Consider the following 27,286-nt stretch of genomic DNA (forward strand, 5'->3'; position numbering starts at 1 on the left):
AATATGAGGTTAAAGTGCAGACTGCCACCTTGAATTTGAGGCTATGGTAAATGGTAAATGGTTGGCATTTATATAGCACCTTTATCCAAAGCGCTGTACAATTGATGCTTCTCATTCACCCATTCATACACACACTCACACACCGATGGTGATTGGCTGCCATGCAAGGCGCCGACCAGCTCGTCAGGAGCATTTGGGTGGGTTAGGTGTCTTGCTCAGGGACACTTCGACACAGCCCGGGCAGGGAACGAACCGGCAACCCTCCGACTGCCAGACGACTGTTCTTACTGCCTGAGCCATGTCGCCCCAGGCTATTTACATCCCTATTGGGTGATTTGTGTATGATTGTCTTTTTATACTTAGTACCCCACTTTAGGGGACCAAAAGTAATTGGACAGTTGGCTTCACAGCTGTTTCTGATTAGACGGGTATATTCAGTCTCTTACTTGCAGGTATGAGAAAGCTTTCGGTGTCTCGTCTTGATTGGTGTCTCGGACCAGAATTGCGCCAATGAAAGTCAGTGAAGCCACTGTCCCCAAAAATGGGGGGACTATGTTTAAAAAGGGATGTAATTCCTACACGCATCACCCAATATGGACGTAAATACCCTCATATTAGCCCCATAAGTCATACAGAGTTGGCTTATTTGCAGTAATTTCAGTAAATTTTCAATCAATATGGTCACAGGACATACCGTTTTAAACATAATCCAGGATAAGTTTAGTATACAATTTTTCACGCCTATTATATAATTAATTTACTTGGAGTCTCCCCGCCTAGACATAGTTTAATAAAAGCGAGAAAAGAAGAAAAAAGAGAATGTTCACTTTTGATGATATTGTAATTCGATTTGAAAGGAGATTTGTTCAGTGTTGTGGCTGTGGCTCCATTGTGCTTCCAAGCCCTCTGGGGACAGCCACATCTGTATCCACTCAAATACAACAACAAAAATTTGGTGAGAAAAAAAACATTCCACTTCCACTGTTTGAGCTTCTGTAACTTTGTCTCAGTAATATTTAGTGGAATTCTGACTTTTGAGAAAACAAGCCTTTGGGGTTTACCGTTCAGAAGTGACTGAGGATTATTCCTGTAGTCAAAAGGGTTCAAGAGTAGAAAGCATTTTATTTTGGGCATGTAATTTGTAGGCTTGTGTTAAGAAAAGGGGGTGATACTGCAGTCTGCACTTTAACCTCACATTAATTTTTTTTATGTCCAATCCAATGTGCTGGAGTAAACAGCCTAAAGAACAGAAATTGTACCACTGTCCCAAATACTTAGGGATCGCATTGCAAGTATAATATTATAATATTGTATATTAGTCTGGATGATCTTTTGCACTGAAAGTGTCTGTGTGCATACATTTGGACAGGCCTCAGGCATGAATTGTATTTCTCATCTTAGGCTTGCTCAGGAACAGCTGGAAAAGAAGGAACCAGAATCCACAACGACCTCAAATTCTGTCACCACGGCAACCAGCGATTTGGAATCAAAACAGAGGCGCAAGTGAGAACTGGAATCCAGCCTCAATCTAATTTGATTCTTTTAATTTAGATGTTTAAAATTTTCAGTTTGGAATCAGTTTTACCTTGAAAATATATAATAACCATGCGTATTCATATCGATGATTCACTCAGGGTCACTGTCTTTGGGCACTTTTGCTAAATTCATGCTCCTCTACTTTTTTTTGTTATCCAAAAATGTGTTTCTGGGCATGGCACACTTTTCTATGTGGGGAGCAGTGGGTGTAGCTACAGTGTAGCTTGTGGTTTGGGATCAGATTTCTGTCCAGTGTTGGTTGCTAGCTAGCTACTCTGGTTATACATGATTTTTTAAATCTGGTGTGTGGATTGCTCAGGTCGTACCTGATGGTTTAATCTGGTGTGTGGATTGCTCAGGTCGTACCTGATGGTTTAATCTGGTGTGTGTATTGCTCAGGTCGTACCTGATGGTTTAATCTGGTGTGTGGATTGCTCAAGTCGTACCTGATGGTTTAATCTGGTGTGTGGATTGCTCAGGTCGTACCTGATGGTTTAATCTGGTGTGTGGATTGCTCAGGTCGTACCTGATGGTTTAATCTGGTGTGTGGATTGCCCAGGTCGTACCTGATGGTTTAATCTGGTGTGTGGATTGCTCAGGTCGTACCTGATGGTTTAATCTGGTGTGTGGATTGCTCAGGTCGTACCTGATGGTTTAATCTGGTGTGTGGATTGCTCAAGTCGTACCTGATGGTTTAATCTGGTGTGTGGATTGCTCAGGTCGTACCTGACCCCGGTTCGAGATGAGGAGGCAGAAGCTCAGCGGAAGGCTCGCTCCCGACACGCCCGCCAGTCCCGCAGGTCCACTCAGGTCTGTCTGTCTGTCTGTCTGTCTGTTTTGGTGTTGGTGTTGTTTTGGTGTTGATCCAGATCCTCTCTCTCCAGTGTAATGTTTTGGTGTTGATCCAGATCCTCTCTCTCCAGTGTAATGTTTTGGTGTTGATCCAGATCCTCTCTCTCCAGTGTGAACTCATTGGTGTTGATCTTCTCCTGCACTAGGGGGTGACACTCACAGACCTGCAGGAGGCTGAGAAGACGATGAAAACGGAGCAGAAGGAGAGGGAGAAGAAGAAGGAGGATGACGAGCGGGATGGGAAACAGAGGAAGGCCGATGAAGGGGTAAGGAATTGGGTTTTTATGCTGGGACAGTGAATTCCGCATGACACACATGTAATTCAGTTTGCTAAAATGAAATTAACACCATGGTAGGTGACGATATGTTAATGATGATGTCATTCCGATGGTAGGTGATGTTTTGATGATGTGTCAGTGAAGACGTCATCGCCACAGTATGTGATGTTCTATCAGTGATGATGAGGTCATTGTGATAATGTGTCAGTGATGATGAGGTCATTGTGATGATGTGTCAGTGATGATGTCATCTCCGCAGTATGTGATGATGTATCAGTGATGATGTGTCAGTGATGATGAGGTCATTGTGATAATGTGTCAGTGATGATGTCATCTCCGCAGTATGTGTCGATGTATCAGTGATGATGTGTCAGTGATGATGAGGTCATTGTGATGATGTCAGTGATGATGTCATCTCTGCAGTATGTGATGTTGCATCAGTGATGATGAGGTCATTGTGATGATGTGTCAGTGATGATGTCATCTCTGCAGTATGTGATGTTGCATCAGTGATCATAAGGTCATTGTGATGATGTGTCAGTGATGAGTGTGTCTGTATACAGGAGGTGAGCTGGAGGTCCCGAATTGCAAACCTGCAGAAATCTGATCTCCTGGGCCTGACCAGTCCCCCCGGAGCTCCCCGCCCCCCCACTGCAGAGGGGAGAGGTACTGAACCCCATCCTCAAACTCTACCTCATCCTGCCTCTTATGCCCCTCCTCTTCCTCACCACTGCTCATCAGAGAGCGCAAATCTTATCTAATATTAACAAAGTATTTTCTCTGGTTATTTTTATCTGTTCTATTGTGTGCACTTTAGGCTATGAAGGGTGGATTTTATATAGGGTTATTATTACATTCTGCTTATGTCAGCTTCACTCACTTCTGATTATTCTGCTTCCTTTGCTTCATGTTCTGCTTCAGTTTATATCCCCACACCCTCATGCTGCCTCTCAGCGCTGATTACATGGGCTGGCACAACGCTCTTTATATAGGGCTGCCCAACCCTGTTCCTGGAGATCTACTACAGGACAGTTGATCTCCTGGAAGAGCGTTGGACAGCCCTGCTCTAGCTGTTGAATGAGGTGTGCTTTTGTTAGGGCTGTACTGACAACCAACAGGATGGTAGATCTCCAGGAACAGGTTTGGGTAGCCCTGCTCTTGCTGTTGAATGAGGTGTGCTTTTGTTAGGGCTGTACTGACAACCAACAGGATGGTAGATCTCCAGGAACAGGTTTGGGTAGCCCTGCTCTTGCTGTTGAATGAGGGGTGCTTTGTTTGTTTGTTATCCTATCACAGTGAAACCATAACAGTGGGAAATACTGCTGATAAAATAATTAAGATTAGTGTAATAATACAGATTTAAATATAACAGGTGTGTCGGCCCCACCTCCCTATTTGTATGTCCCTGTGCTAACGGGCTGTGTGACCCTGTGCTAACGGGCTGTGTGACCCTGTGCTAACAGGCTGTGCTGTGTGACCCTGTGCTAACGGGCTGTGTGACCCTGTGCTCACGGGCTGTGTGACCCTGTGCTCACGGGCTGTGTGACCCTGTGCTCACGGGCTGTGCTGTGTGACCCTGTGCTAACGGGCTGTGCTGTGTAGCCCTGTGCTAACGGGCTGTGTGACCCTGTGCTAACAGGCTGTGCTGTGTGACCCTGTGCTAACGGGCTGTGTGACCCTGTGCTAACGGGCTGTGTGACCCTGTGCTAACGGGCTGTGTGACCCTGTGCTAACAGGCTGTGCTGTGTAGCCCTGTGCTAACGGGCTGTGCTGTGTGACCCTGTGCTAACGGGCTGTGCTGTGTAGCCCTGTGCTAACGGGCTGTGCTGTGTGACCCTGTGCTAACGGGCTGTGCTGTGTAGCCCTGTGCTAACGGGCTGACTGCGCTACTGTTCCACAGATGCAGATGCTGAGGAGGGCAGGGAGAGCAGGAGGCTGCGCACTCGGAGGAGAGGAGCTCACAGGACTGAGGAGGTAAACAGCGACCCCACGCCGTTTGAGTGTGTGACTCACTCAGGGGCTCTGACTGTAGTTTGAGTGTGTGACTCACTCAGGGGCTCTGACTGTAGTTTGAGGGCGTGACTCACTCAGGGGCTCTGACTGTAGTTTGAGGGTGTGACTAGCTCAGGGGCTCTGACTGTAGTTTGAGTGTGTGACTCACTCAGGGGCTCTGACTGTAGTTTGAGGGCGTGACTAGCTCAGGGGCTCTGACTGTAGTTTGAGGGTGTGACTAGCTCAGGGGCTCTGACTGTAGTTTGAGTGTGTGACTCACTCAGGGGCTCTGACTGTAGTTTGAGGGTGTGACTCACTCAGGGGCTCTGACTGTAGTTTGAGGGCGTGACTAGCTCAGGGGCTCTGACTGTAGTTTGAGGGTGTGACTAGCTCAGGGGCTCTGACTGTAGTTTGAGGGCGTGACTCACTCAGGGGCTCTGACTGTAGTTTGAGTGTGTGACTCACTCAGGGGCTCTGACTGTAGTTTGAGTGTGTGACTCACTCAGGGGCTCTGACTGTAGTTTGAGTGTGTGACTCACTCAGGGGCTCTGACTGTAGTTTGAGGGTGTGACTCACTCAGGGGCTCTGACTGTAGTTTGAGGGTGTGACTAGCTCAGGGGCTCTGACTGTAGTTTGAGGGTGTGACTAGCTCAGGGGCTCTGACTGTAGTTTGAGGGCGTGACTCACTCAGGGGCTCTGACTGTAGTTTGAGGGTGTGACTAGCTCAGGGGCTCAGACTGTAGTTTGAGGGTGTGACTAGCTCAGGGGCTCTGACTGTAGTTTGAGGGCGTGACTCACTCAGGGGCTCTGACTGTAGTTTGAGGGTGTGACTAGCTCAGGGGCTCTGACTGTAGTTTGAGGGCGTGACTAGCTCAGGGGCTCTGACTGTAGTTTGAGGGCGTGACTAGCTCAGGGGCTCTGACTGTAGTTTGAGGGTGTGACTCACTCAGGGGCTCTGACTGTAGTTTGAGGGTGTGACTAGCTCAGGGGCTCTGACTGTAGTTTGAGGGCGTGACTCACTCAGGGGCTCTGACTGTAGTTTGAGGGTGTGACTCACTCAGGGGCTCTGACTGTAGTTTGAGGGCGTGACTAGCTCAGGGGCTCTGACTGTAGTTTGAGGGTGTGACTAGCTCAGGGGCTCTGACTGTAGTTTGAGGGCGTGACTCACTCAGGGGCTCTGACTGTAGTTTGAGGGTGTGACTAGCTCAGGGGCTCTGACTGTAGTTTGAGGGTGTGACTAGCTCAGGGGCTCTGACTGTAGTTTGAGTGTGTGACTCACTCAGGGGCTCTGACTGTAGTTTGAGTGTGTGACTCACTCAGGGGCTCTGACTGTAGTTTGAGGGTGTGACTAGCTCAGGGGCTCTGACTGTAGTTTGAGTGTGTGACTCGCTCAGGGGCTCTGACTGTAGTTTGAGGGCGTGACTAGCTCAGGGGCTCTGACTGTAGTTTGAGGGTGTGACTCACTCAGGGGCTCTGACTGTAGTTTGAGGGTGTGACTCACTCAGGGGCTCTGACTGTAGTTTGAGGGCGTGACTAGCTCAGGGGCTCTGACTGTAGTTTGAGGGTGTGACTAGCTCAGGGGCTCTGACTGTAGTTTGAGGGTGTGACTAGCTCAGGGGCTCTGACTGTAGTTTGAGGGTGTGACTCACTCAGGGGCTCTGACTGTAGTTTGAGGGTGTGACTCACTCAGGGGCTCTGACTGTAGTTTGAGGGCGTGACTAGCTCAGGGGCTCTGACTGTAGTTTGAGGGCGTGACTCACTCAGGGGCTCTGACTGTAGTTTGAGGGCGTGACTCACTCAGGGGCTCTGACTGTAGTTTGAGGGCGTGACTCACTCAGGGGCTCTGACTGTAGTTTGAGGGTGTGACTAGCTCAGGGGCTCTGACTGTAGTTTGAGGGCGTGACTCACTCAGGGGCTCTGACTGTAGTTTGAGGGCGTGACTCACTCAGGGGCTCTGACTGTAGTTTGAGGGCGTGACTCACTCAGGGGCTCTGACTGTAGTTTGAGGGTGTGACTAGCTCAGGGGCTCTGACTGTAGTTTGAGGGTGTGACTAGCTCAGGGGCTCTGACTGTAGTTTGAGGGCGTGACTAGCTCAGGGGCTCTGACTGTAGTTTGAGGGCGTGACTCACTCAGGGGCTCTGACTGTAGTTTGAGGGCGTGACTAGCTCAGGGGCTCTGACTGTAGTTTGAGGGCGTGACTCACTCAGGGGCTCTGACTGTAGTTTGAGGGTGTGACTAGCTCAGGGGCTCTGACTGTAGTTTGAGGGTGTGACTAGCTCAGGGGCTCTGACTGTAGTTTGAGGGCGTGACTCACTCAGGGGCTCTGACTGTAGTTTGAGGGCGTGACTCACTCAGGGGCTCTGACTGTAGTTTGAGGGTGTGACTCACTCAAGGGCTCTGACTGTAGTTTGAGGGCGTGACTCACTCAGGGGCTCTGACTGTAGTTTGAGGGTGTGACTCACTCAGGGGCTCTGACTGTAGTTTGAGGGCGTGACTCACTCAGGGGCTCTGACTGTAGTTTGAGGGTGTGACTCACTCAGGGGCTCTGACTGTAGTTTGAGGGTGTGACTCACTCAGGGGCTCTGACTGTAGTTTGAGTGTGTGACTCACTCAGGGGCTCTGACTGTAGTTTGAGGGTGTGACTCACTCAGGGGCTCTGACTGTAGTTTGAGGGTGTGACTAGCTCAGGGGCTCTGACTGTAGTTTGAGTGTGTGACTCACTCAGGGGCTCTGACTGTAGTTTGAGGGTGTGACTAGCTCAGGGGCTCTGACTGTAGTTTGAGGGTGTGACTCACTCAGGGGCTCTGACTGTAGTTTGAGGGCGTGACTAGCTCAGGGGCTCTGACTGTAGTTTGAGGGTGTGACTAGCTCAGGGGCTCTGACTGTAGTTTGAGGGTGTGACTCACTCAGGGGCTCTGACTGTAGTTTGAGGGTGTGACTCACTCAGGGGCTCTGACTGTAGTTTGAGGGTGTGACTCACTCAGGGGCTCTGACTGTAGTTTGAGGGCGTGACTCACTCAGGGGCTCTGACTGTAGTTTGAGGGTGTGACTAGCTCAGGGGCTCTGACTGTAGTTTGAGGGTGTGACTCACTCAGGGGCTCTGACTGTAGTTTGAGGGTGTGACTAGCTCAGGGGCTCTGACTGTAGTTTGAGGGTGTGACTAGCTCAGGGGCTCTGACTGTAGTTTGAGGGCGTGACTCACTCAGGGGCTCTGACTGTAGTTTGAGGGTGTGACTAGCTCAGGGGCTCAGACTGTAGTTTGAGGGTGTGACTAGCTCAGGGGCTCTGACTGTAGTTTGAGGGCGTGACTCACTCAGGGGCTCTGACTGTAGTTTGAGGGTGTGACTAGCTCAGGGGCTCTGACTGTAGTTTGAGGGCGTGACTAGCTCAGGGGCTCTGACTGTAGTTTGAGGGCGTGACTAGCTCAGGGGCTCTGACTGTAGTTTGAGGGTGTGACTCACTCAGGGGCTCTGACTGTAGTTTGAGGGTGTGACTAGCTCAGGGGCTCTGACTGTAGTTTGAGGGCGTGACTCACTCAGGGGCTCTGACTGTAGTTTGAGGGTGTGACTCACTCAGGGGCTCTGACTGTAGTTTGAGGGCGTGACTAGCTCAGGGGCTCTGACTGTAGTTTGAGGGTGTGACTAGCTCAGGGGCTCTGACTGTAGTTTGAGGGCGTGACTCACTCAGGGGCTCTGACTGTAGTTTGAGGGTGTGACTAGCTCAGGGGCTCTGACTGTAGTTTGAGGGTGTGACTAGCTCAGGGGCTCTGACTGTAGTTTGAGTGTGTGACTCACTCAGGGGCTCTGACTGTAGTTTGAGTGTGTGACTCACTCAGGGGCTCTGACTGTAGTTTGAGGGTGTGACTAGCTCAGGGGCTCTGACTGTAGTTTGAGTGTGTGACTCGCTCAGGGGCTCTGACTGTAGTTTGAGGGCGTGACTAGCTCAGGGGCTCTGACTGTAGTTTGAGGGTGTGACTCACTCAGGGGCTCTGACTGTAGTTTGAGGGTGTGACTCACTCAGGGGCTCTGACTGTAGTTTGAGGGCGTGACTAGCTCAGGGGCTCTGACTGTAGTTTGAGGGTGTGACTAGCTCAGGGGCTCTGACTGTAGTTTGAGGGTGTGACTAGCTCAGGGGCTCTGACTGTAGTTTGAGGGTGTGACTCACTCAGGGGCTCTGACTGTAGTTTGAGGGTGTGACTCACTCAGGGGCTCTGACTGTAGTTTGAGGGCGTGACTAGCTCAGGGGCTCTGACTGTAGTTTGAGGGCGTGACTCACTCAGGGGCTCTGACTGTAGTTTGAGGGCGTGACTCACTCAGGGGCTCTGACTGTAGTTTGAGGGCGTGACTCACTCAGGGGCTCTGACTGTAGTTTGAGGGTGTGACTAGCTCAGGGGCTCTGACTGTAGTTTGAGGGCGTGACTCACTCAGGGGCTCTGACTGTAGTTTGAGGGCGTGACTCACTCAGGGGCTCTGACTGTAGTTTGAGGGCGTGACTCACTCAGGGGCTCTGACTGTAGTTTGAGGGTGTGACTAGCTCAGGGGCTCTGACTGTAGTTTGAGGGTGTGACTAGCTCAGGGGCTCTGACTGTAGTTTGAGGGCGTGACTAGCTCAGGGGCTCTGACTGTAGTTTGAGGGCGTGACTCACTCAGGGGCTCTGACTGTAGTTTGAGGGCGTGACTAGCTCAGGGGCTCTGACTGTAGTTTGAGGGCGTGACTCACTCAGGGGCTCTGACTGTAGTTTGAGGGTGTGACTAGCTCAGGGGCTCTGACTGTAGTTTGAGGGTGTGACTAGCTCAGGGGCTCTGACTGTAGTTTGAGGGCGTGACTCACTCAGGGGCTCTGACTGTAGTTTGAGGGCGTGACTCACTCAGGGGCTCTGACTGTAGTTTGAGGGTGTGACTCACTCAAGGGCTCTGACTGTAGTTTGAGGGCGTGACTCACTCAGGGGCTCTGACTGTAGTTTGAGGGTGTGACTCACTCAGGGGCTCTGACTGTAGTTTGAGGGCGTGACTCACTCAGGGGCTCTGACTGTAGTTTGAGGGTGTGACTCACTCAGGGGCTCTGACTGTAGTTTGAGGGTGTGACTCACTCAGGGGCTCTGACTGTAGTTTGAGTGTGTGACTCACTCAGGGGCTCTGACTGTAGTTTGAGTGTGTGACTCACTCAGGGGCTCTGACTGTAGTTTGAGGGTGTGACTAGCTCAGGGGCTCTGACTGTAGTTTGAGTGTGTGACTCACTCAGGGGCTCTGACTGTAGTTTGAGGGTGTGACTAGCTCAGGGGCTCTGACTGTAGTTTGAGGGTGTGACTCACTCAGGGGCTCTGACTGTAGTTTGAGGGCGTGACTAGCTCAGGGGCTCTGACTGTAGTTTGAGGGTGTGACTAGCTCAGGGGCTCTGACTGTAGTTTGAGGGTGTGACTCACTCAGGGGCTCTGACTGTAGTTTGAGGGTGTGACTCACTCAGGGGCTCTGACTGTAGTTTGAGGGTGTGACTCACTCAGGGGCTCTGACTGTAGTTTGAGGGCGTGACTCACTCAGGGGCTCTGACTGTAGTTTGAGGGTGTGACTAGCTCAGGGGCTCTGACTGTAGTTTGAGGGTGTGACTAGCTCAGGGGCTCTGACTGTAGTTTGAGGGCGTGACTCACTCAGGGGCTCTGACTGTAGTTTGAGGGCGTGACTAGCTCAGGGGCTCTGACTGTAGTTTGAGGGTGTGACTCACTCAGGGGCTCTGACTGTAGTTTGAGTGTGTGACTCACTCAGGGGCTCTGACTGTAGTTTGAGTGTGTGACTCACTCAGGGGCTCTGACTGTAGTTTGAGGGTGTGACTAGCTCAGGGGCTCTGACTGTAGTTTGAGTGTGTGACTCACTCAGGGGCTCTGACTGTAGTTTGAGGGTGTGACTAGCTCAGGGGCTCTGACTGTAGTTTGAGGGTGTGACTCACTCAGGGGCTCTGACTGTAGTTTGAGGGCGTGACTAGCTCAGGGGCTCTGACTGTAGTTTGAGGGTGTGACTAGCTCAGGGGCTCTGACTGTAGTTTGAGGGTGTGACTCACTCAGGGGCTCTGACTGTAGTTTGAGGGTGTGACTCACTCAGGGGCTCTGACTGTAGTTTGAGGGTGTGACTCACTCAGGGGCTCTGACTGTAGTTTGAGGGCGTGACTCACTCAGGGGCTCTGACTGTAGTTTGAGGGTGTGACTAGCTCAGGGGCTCTGACTGTAGTTTGAGGGTGTGACTAGCTCAGGGGCTCTGACTGTAGTTTGAGGGTGTGACTCACTCAGGGGCTCTGACTGTAGTTTGAGGGTGTGACTCACTCAGGGGCTCTGACTGTAGTTTGAGTGTGTGACTAGCTCAGGGGCTCTGACTGTAGTTTGAGGGCGTGACTAGCTCAGGGGCTCTGACTGTAGTTTGAGGGCGTGACTCACTCAGGGGCTCTGACTGTAGTTTGAGGGTGTGACTCACTCAGGGGCTCTGACTGTAGTTTGAGTGTGTGACTCACTCAGGGGCTCTGACTGTAGTTTGAGGGTGTGACTCACTCAGGGGCTCTGACTGTAGTTTGAGGGCGTGACTCACTCAGGGGCTCTGACTGTAGTTTGAGGGTGTGACTCACTCAGGGGCTCTGACTGTAGTTTGAGGGTGTGACTCACTCAGGGGCTCTGACTGTAGTTTGAGGGTGTGACTCACTCAGGGGCTCTGACTGTAGTTTGAGGGTGTGACTCACTCAGGGGCTCTGACTGTAGTTTGAGGGCGTGACTCACTCAGGGGCTCTGACTGTAGTTTGAGGGTGTGACTCACTCAGGGGCTCTGACTGTAGTTTGAGGGCGTGACTGCTTTGTCCCCTGCTTTGTCCCCAGAGTGATGATAACGAGCCCAGTGGAGAGGATGATGGGATAGCGGGAGGATCGGTGAGTTTGTCTCTCTTTGTGTTTTTGGTTTTGGTTTTGAGTAGTGTGTGGTTGTAAATATGTGTGTGTGGATGTGTGGCCGTGTGTATGTACATGCATGTGTGTTTGTGTCTATTTATTACTGTAAATGTTGGCAGCTGCGGTGGATCCTGAGAGGGAGACAAAAGAATAAAGATGCGGCTACATACTTTAAAGGATGTTGATTGCCAAACTCTGAATGCGTGTGTGTGTGTGTGTGTGTGTGTGTGTGTGTGTGTGTGTGTGTGTGTCTGTTTGTATGTTTGTCTGTTTGTCTGTTCAGAGACACTCATCGCTGTCTGTATGCTCTATCCTCAGGCAAACAGATACACCAGCAGGTAAGAGCCTATATTCAACCCATTCTCTCTTTCACTCAATCCATTTAGTCTTTCACTCTGTCCAAGGATGTGCTGAATGAGAATGATGTGCTAAATGAGAAGGATGTGCTAAATGAGAAAGATGTGCTGATTTGAGCTTTTCTGTTGCTCAGGTCTGATGTGTCCTGTAATGATCGCATCATCAGCAGAGACTCAGAAACAAAGGACTACAAGAAGGTGTGGTGTGCGTGCATCGCATCTGAATGTGTGTTTGTGTGTGTCTGCATCTGTGTGTGCGTATGCAAGAATTTGTGCTTGCTTTGTGCGCGCGTGCGTTCATTTGCATGTATGCATGTGTGGGTGTAATTTGTGGGTGAGTGTCTGTGTCTCTATGCCACTGACAAAATAAGTCATAAGTTTCAGTTACCTAGCAAAACATCCGTTTGAGGCAGAGTGATGACCTAGATTTGCATGAGTGAAACTCACAAAAGCCGTCAGGTGTGCTGTCTGATTCAAACGCAGAGCACTGGGGACTTCTAGGTGGCTGATTCAGTGCCACAGTGTGGGGTGTGAGTAACCCCGGGGTCAGGGGTCAAACACAGGCTGGGCCATAGAGCCCCCCAGGGGAAGGGAGAACTCCACTAGACATTCTACATTACACGGGATACGATGTTCTTTGTTCCTATAATTTGGGGGCTGTGCATGAAGGCTCAGCTCAGATGTTCCTAAACTAGCATGGCTCCTACCAACCAAATAACCAGGCAACAAACAACAATATTATAGATCAGGCAAACGGGCGGCTAATGCGAGCATTTTACCGGGGTTGTCTAGTGGGCACTTCCTTTACCAGTGTTTGGTTGAGTTAGGCCCACGACACCTCCAGAAGGCTCTACAGTGAAGCCTGGTGTCCCAGACCAACCCCCCTCATTACCCCCATCAGGCACTCCTCGCTTACCACTAATGTGCTCCATGCACAGAACAGCAGTACCACACGGACCTCCCTGCCCACTGGCACCGTAAAGGGCGGCCTGTAGCATAGTGGTTAAGGTACATGACTGGGACACGCAAGGTCGGTGGTTCGATCCCCGGTGTAGTCGCAATAAGATCTGCACAGCCGTTGGGCCCTTGAGCAAGGCCCTTAATCCTGCATTGCTCCAGGGGAGGTTTGTCTCCTGCTACATTAATGGCATTTTGGCAGACGCTCTTATCCAGAGCGACGTATAGTTGTTTAGATTAAGCAGGAGACAATCCTCCCCTGAAGCAATGTAGGGTTAAGGGCCTTGCTCAAGGGCCCAACGGCTGTGCGGATCTTATTGTGGCTACACTGGAGATTGAACCACCGACCTTGCGGGTCCCAGTCATTTACCTTAACCACTACGCTACAGGTAGCCCTATATTCAATCAACTTCTGAGTGAGGGAAAAAATGCAAGCAAACTACCGGGAAGGATTAATTGCTGAGAGTCTGGGGTTTCTACCAGTATATTTTCTTCATTTTTGCAATGGCAATAGTGTGGGGTGCTGCTGTAAAGTGTGAGGTACTGCTTTAGTGTGGGGTACTGCTTTCGTGTGAGGTACTGCTTTAGTGTGGGGTACTGTTTTAGTGTGGGATACTGCTTTAGTGTGGGGTACTGCTTTAGTGTGGGGTACTGCTTTAGTGTGAGGTACTGCTTTAGTGTGGGCTACTGCTTTAGTGTGGGCTACTGCTTTAGTGTGAGGTACTGCTTTAGTGTGGGGTACTGCTTTAGTGTGGAGTGCTGCTTTAGTGTGGGGTACTGCTTTAGTGTGGAGTGCTGCTGTGAAGTGTGGGGTACTGCTTTAGTGTGGGGTACTGCTGCTGTGTTTGGTGTTTTGGTGTGAGTGAATATCCCCATGGTCTCTGTCAGTTGTTTGAGGAGGTCTCTCTCTGTTAGTTGTTTGAGGAGGTCTCTCTCTGTCAGTTGTTTGAGGAGGTCTCTCTCTCTGTCAGTTGTTTGAGGAGGTCTCTTTCTCAGTTGATTGAGGGGGTCTCTCTCAGTTGTTTGAGGAGGTCTCTCTCTGTCAGTTGTTTGAGGAGGTCTCTCTCTGTCAGTTGTTTGAGGAGGTCTCTCTCTGTTAGTTGTTTGAGGAGGTCTCTCTGTCAGTTGTTTGAGGAGGTCTCTCTCTCTGTCAGTTGTTTGAGGAGGTCTCTTTCTCAGTTGATTGAGGGGGTCTCTCTCAGTTGTTTGAGGAGGTCTCTCTCTGTCAGTTGTTTGAGGAGGTCTCTCAGTTGTTTGAGGAGATCTCTCTCTGTCAGTTGTTTGAGGAGGTCTCTCAGTTGTTTGAGGAGGTCTGTCAGTTGTTTGAGCAGGTCTCTCTCTGTCAGTTGTTTGAGGAGGTCTCTCAGTTGTTTGAGGAGGTCTGTCAGTTGTTTGAGCAGGTCTCTCTCTGTCAGTTGTTTGAGGAGGTCTCTGTCAGTTGTTTGAGGAGGTCGCTCTCTCAGTTGTTTGAGGAGGTCTCTCTGTTGTTTGAGGAGGGCTCTCTGTCAGTTATTTGAGGAGGTATCTCTCTGTCAGTTGTTTGAGGAGGTCTCTGTTGTTTGAGGAGGTCTCTGTCAGTTGTTTGAGGAGGTCTCTCTCGCTGTCAGTTGTTTGAGGAGGTCTCTGTCAGTTGTTTGAGGAAGTCTCTCTCTCTGTCAGTTGTTTGAGGAGGTCTCTGTCAGTTGTTTGAGGAGGTATCTCTCTGTCAGTTGTTTGAGGAGGTCTCTGTTGTTTGAGGAGGTCTCTCTGTCAGTTGTTTGAGGAGGTCTCTCTCGCTGTCAGTTGTTTGAGGAGGTCTCTGTCAGTTGTTTGAGGAAGTCTCTCTCTCTGTTAGTTGTTTGAGGAGGTCTCTCTCTGTCAGTTGTTTGAGGAGGTCTCCCGGGAGAATGGGCACCTGCAGACCCAGCTTCAGGACACCCTGCGCACTGTATCCCAAACCCGCATGGACCTGGACAAGGCTACGCAGGTCTGAACACGACTCAATACTATGCGCACAAAACTACACAATCACACAATCAACACTGTACACACTCAACACTGTACACATTTTAACACTACTACATACACTAGATGCTCAACACTAGACGCTCATCAATACAGACTCAACGCAAGGGCCGTGGTGGTGCAGCAGGCTAAGATACAGCAGACTTGTGGTTGCAGTTCACTGCAGTTGCACACTGGGGACCGGGGTTTGATACCCGGTCCTGCCAAAAGCCAAGTTTGGCCGGCTCATGTGGAGCAGCATAATTGGCTTGCTGCTCCAGAGGGAGGGACTTGGCAGGGTTAATAGGCACAATAAAGCACCTCGGGCGCCTTGGAATCACGGAAGACGAGCATGAGACGAGACGGTTTGAAGAAGGCGTGTCGCTCTCCTTTGGGCCGCCGAGGGACGTAGGGTGTATCTAATACTAGCTCTAATTGGATCAGAAGGGGTACAATTGGCTACCAAATTGGGAGAAAAAGGGGAGAAAAAAAAAAAAAACACTCAATGATACACGCTCAACACTCCACACACTTAACACTACAGACATTCAACACAATACTCAAGACTACACACACTCAACACAATACTCAATGCTACACATGCTCAACACTACACACACACTTAACACTACAGATATTCAACACCACACACTTAACACTCAACACTACACGCTCACACAGAGATAGGAAGTAGATGTGAGGAAGTTATGCGATAATAGCAGTAAAATAATGATTGTCTGTGTATCCGACAGAGACAGGAGCGCTTCAGTGACTGCTCCGCCCTCTTGGAGCTGGAGAAGAAGGTGAGACCAGCTCCTGATAGGCTAAAAGTGTATTCCTTTACCACTATTGGCCGAGCTGCTTTCTGAACACTCCCTCTTCCTGCAGGAGCGGCGAATCCTGGGGCGGCGTGTAGCGGAGCTGGAGGAAGAGCTAAAGGTTACTTTACCCATGATGCGTGTCTTTATCATCTGCATTTATACCTCGTTTTTTATGCATTGATATGGCCCCTTTATAAAGCATTGTACCCCCATGTAGCCAATGCACCTTTTGTAATTACATGACAGCTATTTAGCTGATGCTTTCATGCGTAAGTGACTCAGAGTTGCTTACACTAAGCAGGGCACGCCCTTAAGCAATGTGGGGTTAAGGGCCTTGTTCAAGGGCCAGGTCTCTATGAGTCACAGTTCTCTCCTCTCCTTCCTTGCATCCCTCTCCAGGCTCTCATTCCTCCTTACTTCCACCCCGTTCTTTTCAAATGCTTCTTCAAATCTGCATTCCAACTTATGAACTTTGAACTCTGAAATCTACATCTCAGCCCACTTCCTGTCTGTGTTCCACTGCCTCCCTCTCTCCTTCTCCTGCTCTCCTCTCCCTCATTTTCTCTCCCCTCTCCCCTCTTCTACTCCCCTCCATTTTCTCTCTCCCCTCTCCCCCTTCTCCTGTGCTCCCTTTTCTCTCTCCCCTCTTCCCCCTTCTCCTCTCCTCCATCTCTCCTTCCTTTTCCCTCTAAATGAGTTTTTTCCCCTCCTCACTTTTGATTCAGATCAGAGACAGGTTATTAGATGCAGTAATGACAGGATGTGGTAATGACCGGACGTGGTAATGACAGGATGTGGTAATGACAGGAAGTGGTAATGACAGGAAGTGGTAATGACAGGAAGTGGTAATGACAGGATGTGGTAATGACAGGAAGTGGTAATGACAGGATGTGGTAATGACAGGATGTGGTAATGACAGGATGTAATGACAGGAAGTGGTAATGACAGGAAGTGGTAATGACAGGATGTGGTAATGACAGGAAGTGGTAATGACAGGATGTGGTAATGAGAGGAAGTGGTAATGACAGGAAGTGGTAATGACAGGATGTGGTAATGACAGGAAGTGGTAATGACAGGAAGTGGTAATGACAGGATGTGGTAATGACAGGAAGTGGTAATGACAGGATGTGGTAATGACAGGAAGTGGTAATGACAGGATGTGGTAATGAGAGGAAGTGGTAATGACAGGATGTGGTAATGACAGGACGTGATAAAGGCTGGTGTGTTCTGTCCTGCAGGTGCTAGGCGAGCTGAGAGCCGATAACCAGCGTCTGAAAGATGAGAACGGCGCGCTGATCCGTGTCATCAGCAAGCTCTCCAAATAACGTCCCCGCCACCCCTGCCTCGTGCCAAAGAAAAAAGAAAGAATAACGAAAGAATGTCACACTTTCGCAGCCTCCCCCCCCCCCCCACCCTCTGCCGCATCCGGTCGGCGTGGCGACCATGCGGTCCAGTCTCCCGGGCAGAGACGGGCACCTGTGACCACGTCGCCTGAAAAAGGGAAGGCAGAGACAGAACACATGCAGAGCAGCAGGGCCTTTCACTCAGCCCTGAGAGCGCACACACACTCGCATGTTCATTCCCTCCTGAAGGACCACCCTCACACAGCTGAGACTGAGACTCACACGCCACAGACAAGCACCCCTAGGACCACACTCCATGTGAAGGAGCACATCTCACATTCCTCATGTCTGTGCAGCCTGGACCAATCAAGAGTGCACTTTCCCACCTGACATGCCTCTTAACTGCAACCACACCTGTACACCACCACCTGTACACACACCTGTACACACACACTCTATCCACCTGTACACACACCTGTACACACACTATCCACCTGTACACACACCTGTGCACACACACTCTATCCACCTGTACACACACCTGTGCACACACTATCCACCTGTACACACACCTGTACACACACACTCTATTCACCTGTACACACACCTGTGCACACACTATCCACCTGTACACACACCTGTGCACACACACTCTATCCACCTGTACACACACCTGTGCACACACTCTATCCACCTGTACAACCACACTCTATCCACCTGTACACACACCTGTGCACACACACTCTATCCACCTGTACAACCACACTATCCACCTGTACACACACCTGTACACACACCTGTGCACACACACTCTATCCACCTGTACACACACCTGTGCACACACTCTATCCACCTGTACAACCACACTCTATCCACCTGTACACACACCTGTACACACACACCTGTGCACACACTCTATCCACCTGTACACACACCTGTACACACACAGTTCATCCACTTGTACACAGACACACACTGCACACTAGTGTGGCTGCATACACACTCCACACTCACTCTTAAAATGCATTCCACCCCCCCACATGCATCTCTGGTACATTACAGGAGCGGATCAATCATTCCGCCTCTCTCTACAGTCAAAGGTTGAAGGTCAAAGGTCAATGCACAGTATACAAGTGGCTGTTTTATAAGACACTAATATGCAAATTATTATTTTAATTAATGATGTTATGATAATTGATATTATGGCATTGATGTTTCAGTTTTATTTTTTACATTGCAATTGTCCATTCCTTCCAGGGAAACACCATGTATATGGATATATATGCATATGAATATATATGTGTACAAATATAACTATTCTTTTGAAGCAGTAATCTCATGAGATTAAATAATTATTATTGTCACGCCCTTGTCGCTCACATGTTGTTTTTATAATATATTAAACCAATGTCAGCACTTGATAATAAAGTTGTGTGTGTTTGTATTCAAGTTCCCCCATGTCCTGAGTGTGAGTGTGAGTGTGAGTGTGAGTGTGAGTGTGAGTGTTCAGCCTAAGGACTTCACAGCCTAGATCTGAGTCTTCTTTTTGAATTCTGCCTTCTCTCCAATACCCTACATGATGAGGAGAAAGCCACTTTCCCATTCATCTATTTACAAGTCAAGATGACTTGGGGAACACATTTACCCAAATGTTTACTCTTATTATGACCCCAGTTCAAGCCCACTTCACTCCCAATAAAGAAAACATGCTTGGAATGTGGGCACGTAAACATCAAGCCAGTTGCTGTTTTAAATGCATTGTCTTCTTGCAGAACGTTTACTATAATAAGCATCCTTATGTTAATGTGTGACCTTTTACATTACATTACATTACATTATTGGCATTTGGCAGACGCTCTTATCCAGAGCGACGTACAACAAAGTGCATACCCATAACCAGGGATAAGTTCGCTGAAAGACCCTAGAGGGAAGTACAATTTCAACTGCTACCTGTACAACAAAGATAAGGACAAGGGCCTTTTTTTTTTTTTTTTTTTTTTTTTTTTTTTGAACAAACAAACAGCAAAAGTCACCAAAGTTAACTATCCAAACACTGCTTACCTAGCCAACTAAAAATACCGATACACAAAGCAAGTCACAGAGACAACAATTAAGGTTCACAGGGAGGTAGGGAGGGATGGGGAGAGGTGCTGCTTGAAGAGGTGTGTCTTCAGCTTGCGCTTGAAGGTGGGGAGAGATTCTATAGTTCTGACCTCAACGGGGAGTTCGTTCCACCACCGTGGAGCCAGAACAGACAGTAGTCGTGAGCGTGAGGTGGAGGTTCTGAGAGGGGGAGGTGCCAAGCGGCCTGTGGAGGCTGAACGAAGAGGTCTGGCAGGGGTGTAGGGTCTGATGATTTTTTGCAGATAAGCTGGGGAAGTCCCTTTAACTGCTTGGAAGGCTAGCACCAATGTTTTGAATTTGATGCGAGCCATGACAGGCAGCCAGTGGAGGGAAGTAAGCAGGGGGGTGACATGTGAGTATTTGGGAAGGTTGAAGACCAGACGAGCTGCTGCATTCTGGATGAGTTGGAGGGGTCTGATGGCGGACGCTGGGAGGCCAGCCAAGAGGGAATTGCAGTAGTCCAGGCGGGACAGAACCATCGCTTGGACCAGGAGCTGGGTCGAGTAGGGGGTGAGAAAGGGGCGGATTCTCCGTATGTTGTATAGTTTTTAATTGTTCTGGTACTTCCTTCAATGCAATGTTTTCAGAGTGCATGTGCCATAGGAAAGAGTTAGAACCAAAAATAGTATAAAGCATAATTTCCTGAAACATACTCGGGTAATATAAAGACATACAACTTCTGACACATAATATCTGCCAATAGCCTATAGGCTTGACTGGATCCTGGAAGGAATTGGAGCCACAATAAGATCCATACAGCACCTGAACAAGGCCCTTAACCGAACATTGTTCCAGGAGGGATGCTTTGTCTAATCAACTGCACATTTGGATAAAAGCGTCAGCTAAACAATGCATGAAATATCACTACAATTAGCTTGGGAGTTGTACTTTGTAAAAATTGCAAACAAACATACACTAGAACAATATATTTTTTTAAACCCAGGTGAACTAGTGTCGGCAATAATAGACCCATGTTCTCCATGAAAATGTAAAATGTAAATTGAGTTCAACAAGAAATTTTTACTGCATATCTGGCAGCAGCATAGTAGTTTGAGACTAATTTGATACCGTGGACCCTTGATGACTAAAAGCCATAATCCATATTGTATCAGCATAAGATACAGCTGAATCTTGTCCCACCCCACAATTCCCATACAGATCCATTGAAATGCAGAGAGTTTCAGTATTGCTTGTAGGACAACCTGAAAGTAACATATCCAGATGCTGCTGATGTTGAAAGGTCACAGACATCAGGAAGTCATAGCATGCAAAAGATATGCAACAAAATATTAAACATGATTACTTTAATTTACATAACATTGCTGTGTCCCAAACTTTATGGTGCCCATGGGGGAACTATGTATAGACACTGCTGTTATTTCTACATGGTGAAACCAAAATCTATGAAAATACCCTTCACTAAAATCAGCATTTTAACTACATGTGATTTTTTTATTACAAATCTCAAATTGTGGAGTACAGAGGCAAATAAAAAAATAATGGGTCTTTGTCCCAAAAATTATGTAGGGCACTGTCTATGAAAGGGAGCCATCCCCGAATGGCCAACTATCTGCAACTGCACCAGCCAAACTCCACTGCAAATTTGGAAGAGTGTATTCATCCTCAGTTCTCCTCCAAAATATGTAGTCACCAGTCTGCTTCTTTTCACACCACATTCTACAACTAACTAGAGAGTGATGCAATGTGGACCCCAACCACTGACACCCTATAGAGCTACAGGCCACAGTATGTACTGGCACCCTATGGAGCTACAGGCCACAGTATGTACTGGCACCCTATGGAGCTACAGGCCACAGTATGTACTGGCACCCTATGGAGCTACAGGCCACAGTATGTACTGGCACCCTATGGAGCTACAGGCCACAGTATGTACTGGCACTCTATGGAGCTACAGGCCACAGTATGTACTGGCACCCTATGGAGCTACAGGCCACAGTATGTACTGGCACCCTATGGAGCTACAGGCCACAGTATGTACTGGCACCCTATGGAGCTACAGGCCACAGTATGTACTGGCACCCTATGGAGCTACAGGCCACAGTATGTACTGGCACTCTATGGAGCTACAGGCCACAGTATGTACTGGCACCCTATGGAGCTACAGGCCACAGTATGTACTGGCACCCTATGGAGCTACAGGCCACAGTATGTACTGGCACTCTATGGAGCTACAGGCCACAGTATGTACTGGCACGGGATGGGTTCCATCCTCATCCCACCCACAGTGCGGAGCCTTAGCCAGATGTGCCACCCAGCAGCACCTGTGTAATCACTTTCATCCATACATAAAGGTGATTATCAATCAGCCCTGCTAACACTTATATTTTTAACTGGCATATGTCCAATTTCTGGACAAATCCATGACTGTGGTCAAAACACAAGAAAACTGGTTGGGCCAGTTAGAGTTGACTAATTGGATTTCCGTACATCTGAAAGAGAATAAATTGAGCCCTCCTGGAGCATGGACTGAAGTAAAATGAGCTGTTCCAGGATTTACTCAGTTCAGTTATGCAGCAAACTCTGTAATCCTGCTTCGTGATACAGGCTGCAGGTGTACAGAAATCCAATTAGTCATGTACAGGGTAATCTGTTTACAGTTATTTTTTTAACGCATTGCATGTCCAGATCTGTGCGTTTAGACTGACATAGCATCTTTCTAGTTGCACTCAGTGTTCCAGCCATGGAGCCGCATCAAAGTGTAGGCTGTCTGCTGACTTCCACAGATGTATGATGGGATGTTATATCGGTGAGAGGAGAATCTTTATTTGGAGCTGAAACCAGCAGAATCCCTCTAAGACCAGCCGACCGGTAGATCCAACCTTTTTTTTTATTATGGTTATGAAATCAGATCGGGCATTGACAGCAAGTCCTCTGTCGTTACTCATACCTGGTTTGCTTGTGACATCCCAGACAAGCTGGCTGTCATTGGATGGAAACCTGATGGCAGCTAACAGAAATGGGATCTGTACAGGCCCACTGTAGTTGACTGTTTGTAGATAATGGAGATATAAATAAAAGCAAGTGTCTTTTCAGAGAAGCTACAGACAGCATAGGCATTAGGCACCCACGAGTTCCGATAGAAGTGTTTCCAAGTCTCTGCAAACTTTACCATGTCAGTTTGTGTTTATGTATTGCAAGGATGTAGCACATTTTTTTCTATAACTTATCTAGATCGACAGGTCGAGAAGCATATGGGATGAACAGCCATGGCACGACCCCTTTTGATATCTGTGTGTCTGCCTGGCCTGTCATTTTGTGTGTCTGACAGTGTGCTAAGACAGTTTACCTGGCCTCTTGCTGAGGATACTCTGCAAAGCTCCTAATAAGGCTGGAACTGCAGCGATCTCTCGCTCTTTCTCTCTCACTCCGTCTCTGTACATCTCTCTCTCTCACTCTCTCTCCATCTCTCTCTCTCTCTCTCACTCTCTTTCTCTCTCTCTCTCTCTCTCCATCTCTCTCCATCTCTCTCTCTCTCCCTCTCTCTCTCTGTAAATACCGTCTGGGCATGAGAAGAGCAGAGCGGAAGGAGAAAGAGCGGGTGTGGGAGATGGAGCAGACGGACTGTGGCCTTATATGGGCAAACCAGATGAAGGCATCGGCTTTTTTCTCAGGCTTTACAGCTCCGATTCCGGCAGCCCGCCAGAGGCAGTCATCTCGCTTCCGCCTGCCATCTAGTGGTCATGCCTCGGTAAAACGCATTGTTTTTGGCGCTTGTGTGGGCTAGTGCTGCGTGGCGCTACAATAATGGTACAAAGTTATCCCCGTAAAAACCTCTAGCCCTAGGTTAAGGACCCTCACTCATTTCTGCGCCGTAATATCACATTTATTCAAAGGCCTGAAAGAATGACGGGCGAGATTGAACAGAAAGGCAGTGCACCATGCAGTTTCACTACACAGTGCATCCAATTATTTTATAACACTGAATAAAAATAAAAACTGCATGTTGTTATCACTACATGAGAACAACGATTATGTTGATGGTGACCATGGTTGTTATTATTATTATTATTATTATTATTATCCATCCATCCATCCATTATCCGAACCCGCTTATCCTGAACAGGGTCGCAGGGGGGCTGGAGCCTATCCCAGCATATATTGGGTGAAAGGCAGTAATACACCCTGGACAGGTCGCCAGTCTATCGCAGGGCACACACACCATTCACTCACACACTCATACCTACGGGCAATTTAGACTCTCCAATCAGCCTAACCTGCATGTCTTTGGACTGTGGGAGGAAACTGGAGTACCTGGAGGAAACCCACGCAAACACGGGGAGAACATGCAAACTCCGCACAGAGAGGCCCCGGCCGCACTGCACCATCTGTGACAACAGCATGATGGTTTGAGGCTCATTTGATACCTTGGACCCTTTACTACTGCTTACCGATGGTCTATAGTCATAGCAAAGATATGCATCTTCTTTCTAGATGAAAAATATTTGCTGTAATTGTCAGGGATCGAGCAGAGGGAACCAATAGCAGACGCAGGGATAATGTGAAAAGGGCAGGCTTTAATGCGAGAGGGCAGATCCAAAATAAAATCCACAAACAGGCAATGGTTGAAATCCAGGCAGACAGGTACATGCGGGGCACAGATCATTAACTGAAAAAACAGGCGTTCAAAACTGGAGGGAAGTCCAAACAGGTGAAGGTACTATAATGAAATCCAAAACACAGAGTCCAAAAACCAGAAGAAATCCCAAAAAAGAGCCAGCAGAGGCAGAGGCACAGGGAAGAGGAGGCTAGAATCGGGGCAGGGAACAGAATCACAGGAAGACAAATTAGCACTGAGGAAACAAAACAGACTTTACATAGGTATATATAGAACAGGTAACAAGGGGAAACAAGAATCAGGTGAAATGAATGACAAGAGACAGAAAGGAAGTACATATAAGGAGTGGAAGGCGGAGACACAGGTGGAACAAGTTAATGAAAGGGAATGAAACAAGAGGGAAAATAAGAGGTGAAAAACGCTAGAGGTCTCCTCTACACAATGTTATTAATTTGCTTTTTCTTTGAATTCTTCATTTTCTACCAAATGATTAGTTGCCATGTGTGAACATTTTAAATAATAATGAATAATAATAACTCATTAAAAGCACCTAATTAAGAAATTAGCCTCACATCGAGTCAAAGTCAAACCCCAACAGACAAACACCAAGTGCACATAAGTTCTGCACTTTGTTGGGCTTCTCTGGGCCTACGCATTAGCAAACTAAACTCAGGGCTGTGCACAGACATTTTGGAAGGGCAGGGGCTCAATTGAAAAAAAGGGCAACCTCCACCCCCCAGGGACCATCCCCGCTATTTTGACCCCAATATCACTACACCGACACCGATTACCACATTCATAATCACACACTACGTACTGTGCATAATATGGGCCGTGTTTTGAGTGTTCTGAAACATAGTTCATTTATGATCCCAATAAACATATCCAGACATGTTCCTGGTCTAAACATGGTACCATAAATTAACTATGTTAACATGGTACCATAAATTAACTATGTTAACATGGTACCATACATTAACTGTGTTAACATGGTACCATAAATTAACTATGTTAACATGGTACCATAAATTAACTATGTTAACATGGTACCATACATTAACTATGTTAACATGGTACCATAAATTAACTATGTTAACATGGTACCCTCCACTACACTGCAGCAGCAATTCACACAGACATCACACGCACTCACTGCATAGCGACCTGTGAGCAGTTTTACCCTTTCGGGCTCACTATGAATACAAAGCACAGAAATTTTGCTTTTTGTTTTTGTTTTCATTTTATCAATTTGTGTTTTTTTGAAAAAAATAAATCTAACGAGTGTTCACTGTTCCAACCAGAAGCACAAAAAGATAAGGCTAAAATTGCCTGGTGACAAAAACTTACCTATGGACATTATGGGAACGATGATTCAATATAATTTCGTCAGTAACATTTAGCCATTACGTTGTGCAGTCATAATTATTTGTATTATATTGTAAGGCAAAACACTGCAAGTTCAACTTCAAATTCTCAGGTTTCAGAACAATAAGACCCAGTAGCGAGACCACAGAAGTGAGTTCAGAGTCTTTATAGGCACTCACACATACAGAGCTGTGTACGCACAGACACTAGACTTATTTGTTACTTTTGTTATGCCTATGCTATGCATATGGAAGATAATCTAGTGAGACCAATTTCCCAGTGACTTTCATCTTTCATTTAGGTGTATTTGCACATAATTCCGGTAATGCCTAATCTTATTTCCCTTTTTATGTTCTGAGTATTCAATGACATGGCCAAGCCCGTTTGTATAGCCGGTCATTCCAAATGGATGGTTGTGGTATGTGGCTAATTATAAAAATGCAATGAATCACTACCACTACCATACATTTGGAACAACCGGCTAAACTATTTTCCATGGCATTACTAATTAAAAGGGGACACTTACAACATCATTAAACTTAGCTCCACGCTTCAAACATTGAATATTTGCAAATTGTCTTGCTTGTCTTATAACGTAACCTCCAATAATCTATCTCTAAATTGGCAAATAGAAAAATGGTCTATTCTATTTTTAGCATCATAGGTGATCGGTTTTATGAAGGAAAATCACAATATTGTTACCTGTTATCTACAGTTAGCAACTGTTGTTTTTTTATCAAGAAAAGTAGTGCCTGATACTGAAGGGGTCTATCTGTGGACATGCTTGACAATACTTGTAGATTAACACAAACTGTCAAAAATCTGGTCCGGTGAAATCATCAAGAGTCTTTCTACTTTCTGGCTTTAATCAGTGTAGTTTTGAAGAACTGATACATTTAGAATAACACATTACAGCACCAAATTAAGTTAGGCTAAGGTTTTATGAAAATTGCATTTGTGGCAAAAAGTAGCTGGTTTGTTACTATGTTGATATTGCAAGGTTTTTCTGTACCTAGCCCAAATGAACTCAGACTGACATTACGTTTTGCCTGTGTTTTCAGAGCGTATTTTCTGTGCATGTTCATAATTGTTCATGGTGGTGTTCATAATTGATTTAAGGCCTTCATAACTGATTCAATGATCCATATAAAGAATGTCTGAGAGCAGCTATTGTACATTGCATACCGCCTCAACATTCATGCATGCACAGCCTACTAAATACCACACTACATGTACTGTGTGAATTAGCCACACTCCCAATTTGCTGATAATGCATTGCAGAAAGATAATGCATATAATCCTACTCAGTATACTGCAATAAACATGGCAAATAGTCTGCCATTTATATAGTGCCTTTCATCTAAAGCACTGTACAATTGATGCTTCTCATTCACATACTCATGCACACCAAAGGAGATTGGCTGCCATGCAAGGCACCGATCAGCTTGTCAGGAGGAATTGGGGTTAGGTGTCTTGCTTAGGTGACACACACCCAGGGCAGAATCGAACCGGCAACCCTCTGACCAAACAATTATAATTGAAATGGATAACAATTAAAATATTAGCCTAGAAATTTAAAAAACATATTGGGACCACGTGTTTATTAATCAGTAGCCTAGTAGGCAATAATTGAAATGGTACAGAAATTACAATGAACAATTAACATGAATGTATTATCACATATCAAACTGAATGCGTTTGTCAATAGCAGACAGCTTATTTGTTTTAGACAAGTGCTTGTTCTGCATTATTTTATATTTTCTAATAAAATGCGTTTCCCATAAGCCAACCTTTCTGTTAAATTGCATAACTGCAGCTTGTGTCTCGTGAGCGCGCTGAGGATATTTAAGCCAACCCACTGCACGGCCATTCCGACTCTGAGGCTCTGGCTTTGTTGCCGCACAAACTATACTTCGACTTTAGCCGAGCGAAACGGCACTCCGGAAATTAAATCGAAAGATACATCTTTCTTTTGCCTGTGAGCCATTTTCTCTAATAAGGTTATTTAGTTGTATATATGCATGCTATTTGTTGCATCTTCTGTTTTTGTTTTACATACGCCTTTTCTAAGCAAAAGTTACACCGTCGGCTGTATACATTGAAGTGAGTTGTTCAGGAAATTGGACTTTAAAGGTTGAAGCAGACGAAAATGGTCATTTTTTCATTTCGTTTTACAAACGCTA

General features: G+C 47.3%; 2 protein-coding genes across 9 annotated transcripts in view; both read left to right on the forward strand.

The window, feature by feature from the left end:
* The window catches only part of zmp:0000001167 (protein phosphatase 1 regulatory subunit 12A), a 45,033-nt gene extending 27,243 nt beyond the window's left edge, over positions 1-17,790 (forward strand). For 2 of the 4 annotated variants that reach the window (XM_061221532.1, XM_061221533.1), the window contains exons 14-25: positions 1,402-1,503; positions 2,256-2,346; positions 2,535-2,654; positions 3,230-3,332; positions 4,567-4,640; positions 11,510-11,560; positions 11,897-11,916; positions 12,069-12,132; positions 14,753-14,857; positions 15,627-15,677; positions 15,763-15,813; positions 16,934-17,790. In XM_061221532.1, the coding sequence (XP_061077516.1) occupies positions 1,402-1,503; positions 2,256-2,346; positions 2,535-2,654; positions 3,230-3,332; positions 4,567-4,640; positions 11,510-11,560; positions 11,897-11,916; positions 12,069-12,132; positions 14,753-14,857; positions 15,627-15,677; positions 15,763-15,813; positions 16,934-17,020 (919 nt within the window). In that variant the 3' untranslated portion in view covers positions 17,021-17,790. The other 2 variants (XR_009704983.1, XM_061221535.1) reach the window with 2 other exon arrangements.
* Positions 17,791-26,942: 9,152 nt separating this feature from the next.
* Positions 26,943-27,286, forward strand: part of pgghg (protein-glucosylgalactosylhydroxylysine glucosidase) — a 28,376-nt gene continuing 28,032 nt past the window's right edge. For 4 of the 5 annotated variants that reach the window (XM_061221745.1, XM_061221747.1, XM_061221749.1 and 1 more), the window contains exon 1: positions 26,943-27,081. The gene's annotated coding sequence lies outside the window, so the exon portion shown is untranslated. Of the gene's footprint in view, positions 27,207-27,286 lie in introns of all 5 variants that reach the window. The other variant, XM_061221746.1, reaches the window with a different exon arrangement.

Source organism: Conger conger, chromosome 15 (genome assembly GCF_963514075.1).
Source record: "Conger conger chromosome 15, fConCon1.1, whole genome shotgun sequence".
Classification (NCBI taxonomy): Eukaryota; Metazoa; Chordata; class Actinopteri; order Anguilliformes; family Congridae; genus Conger; species Conger conger.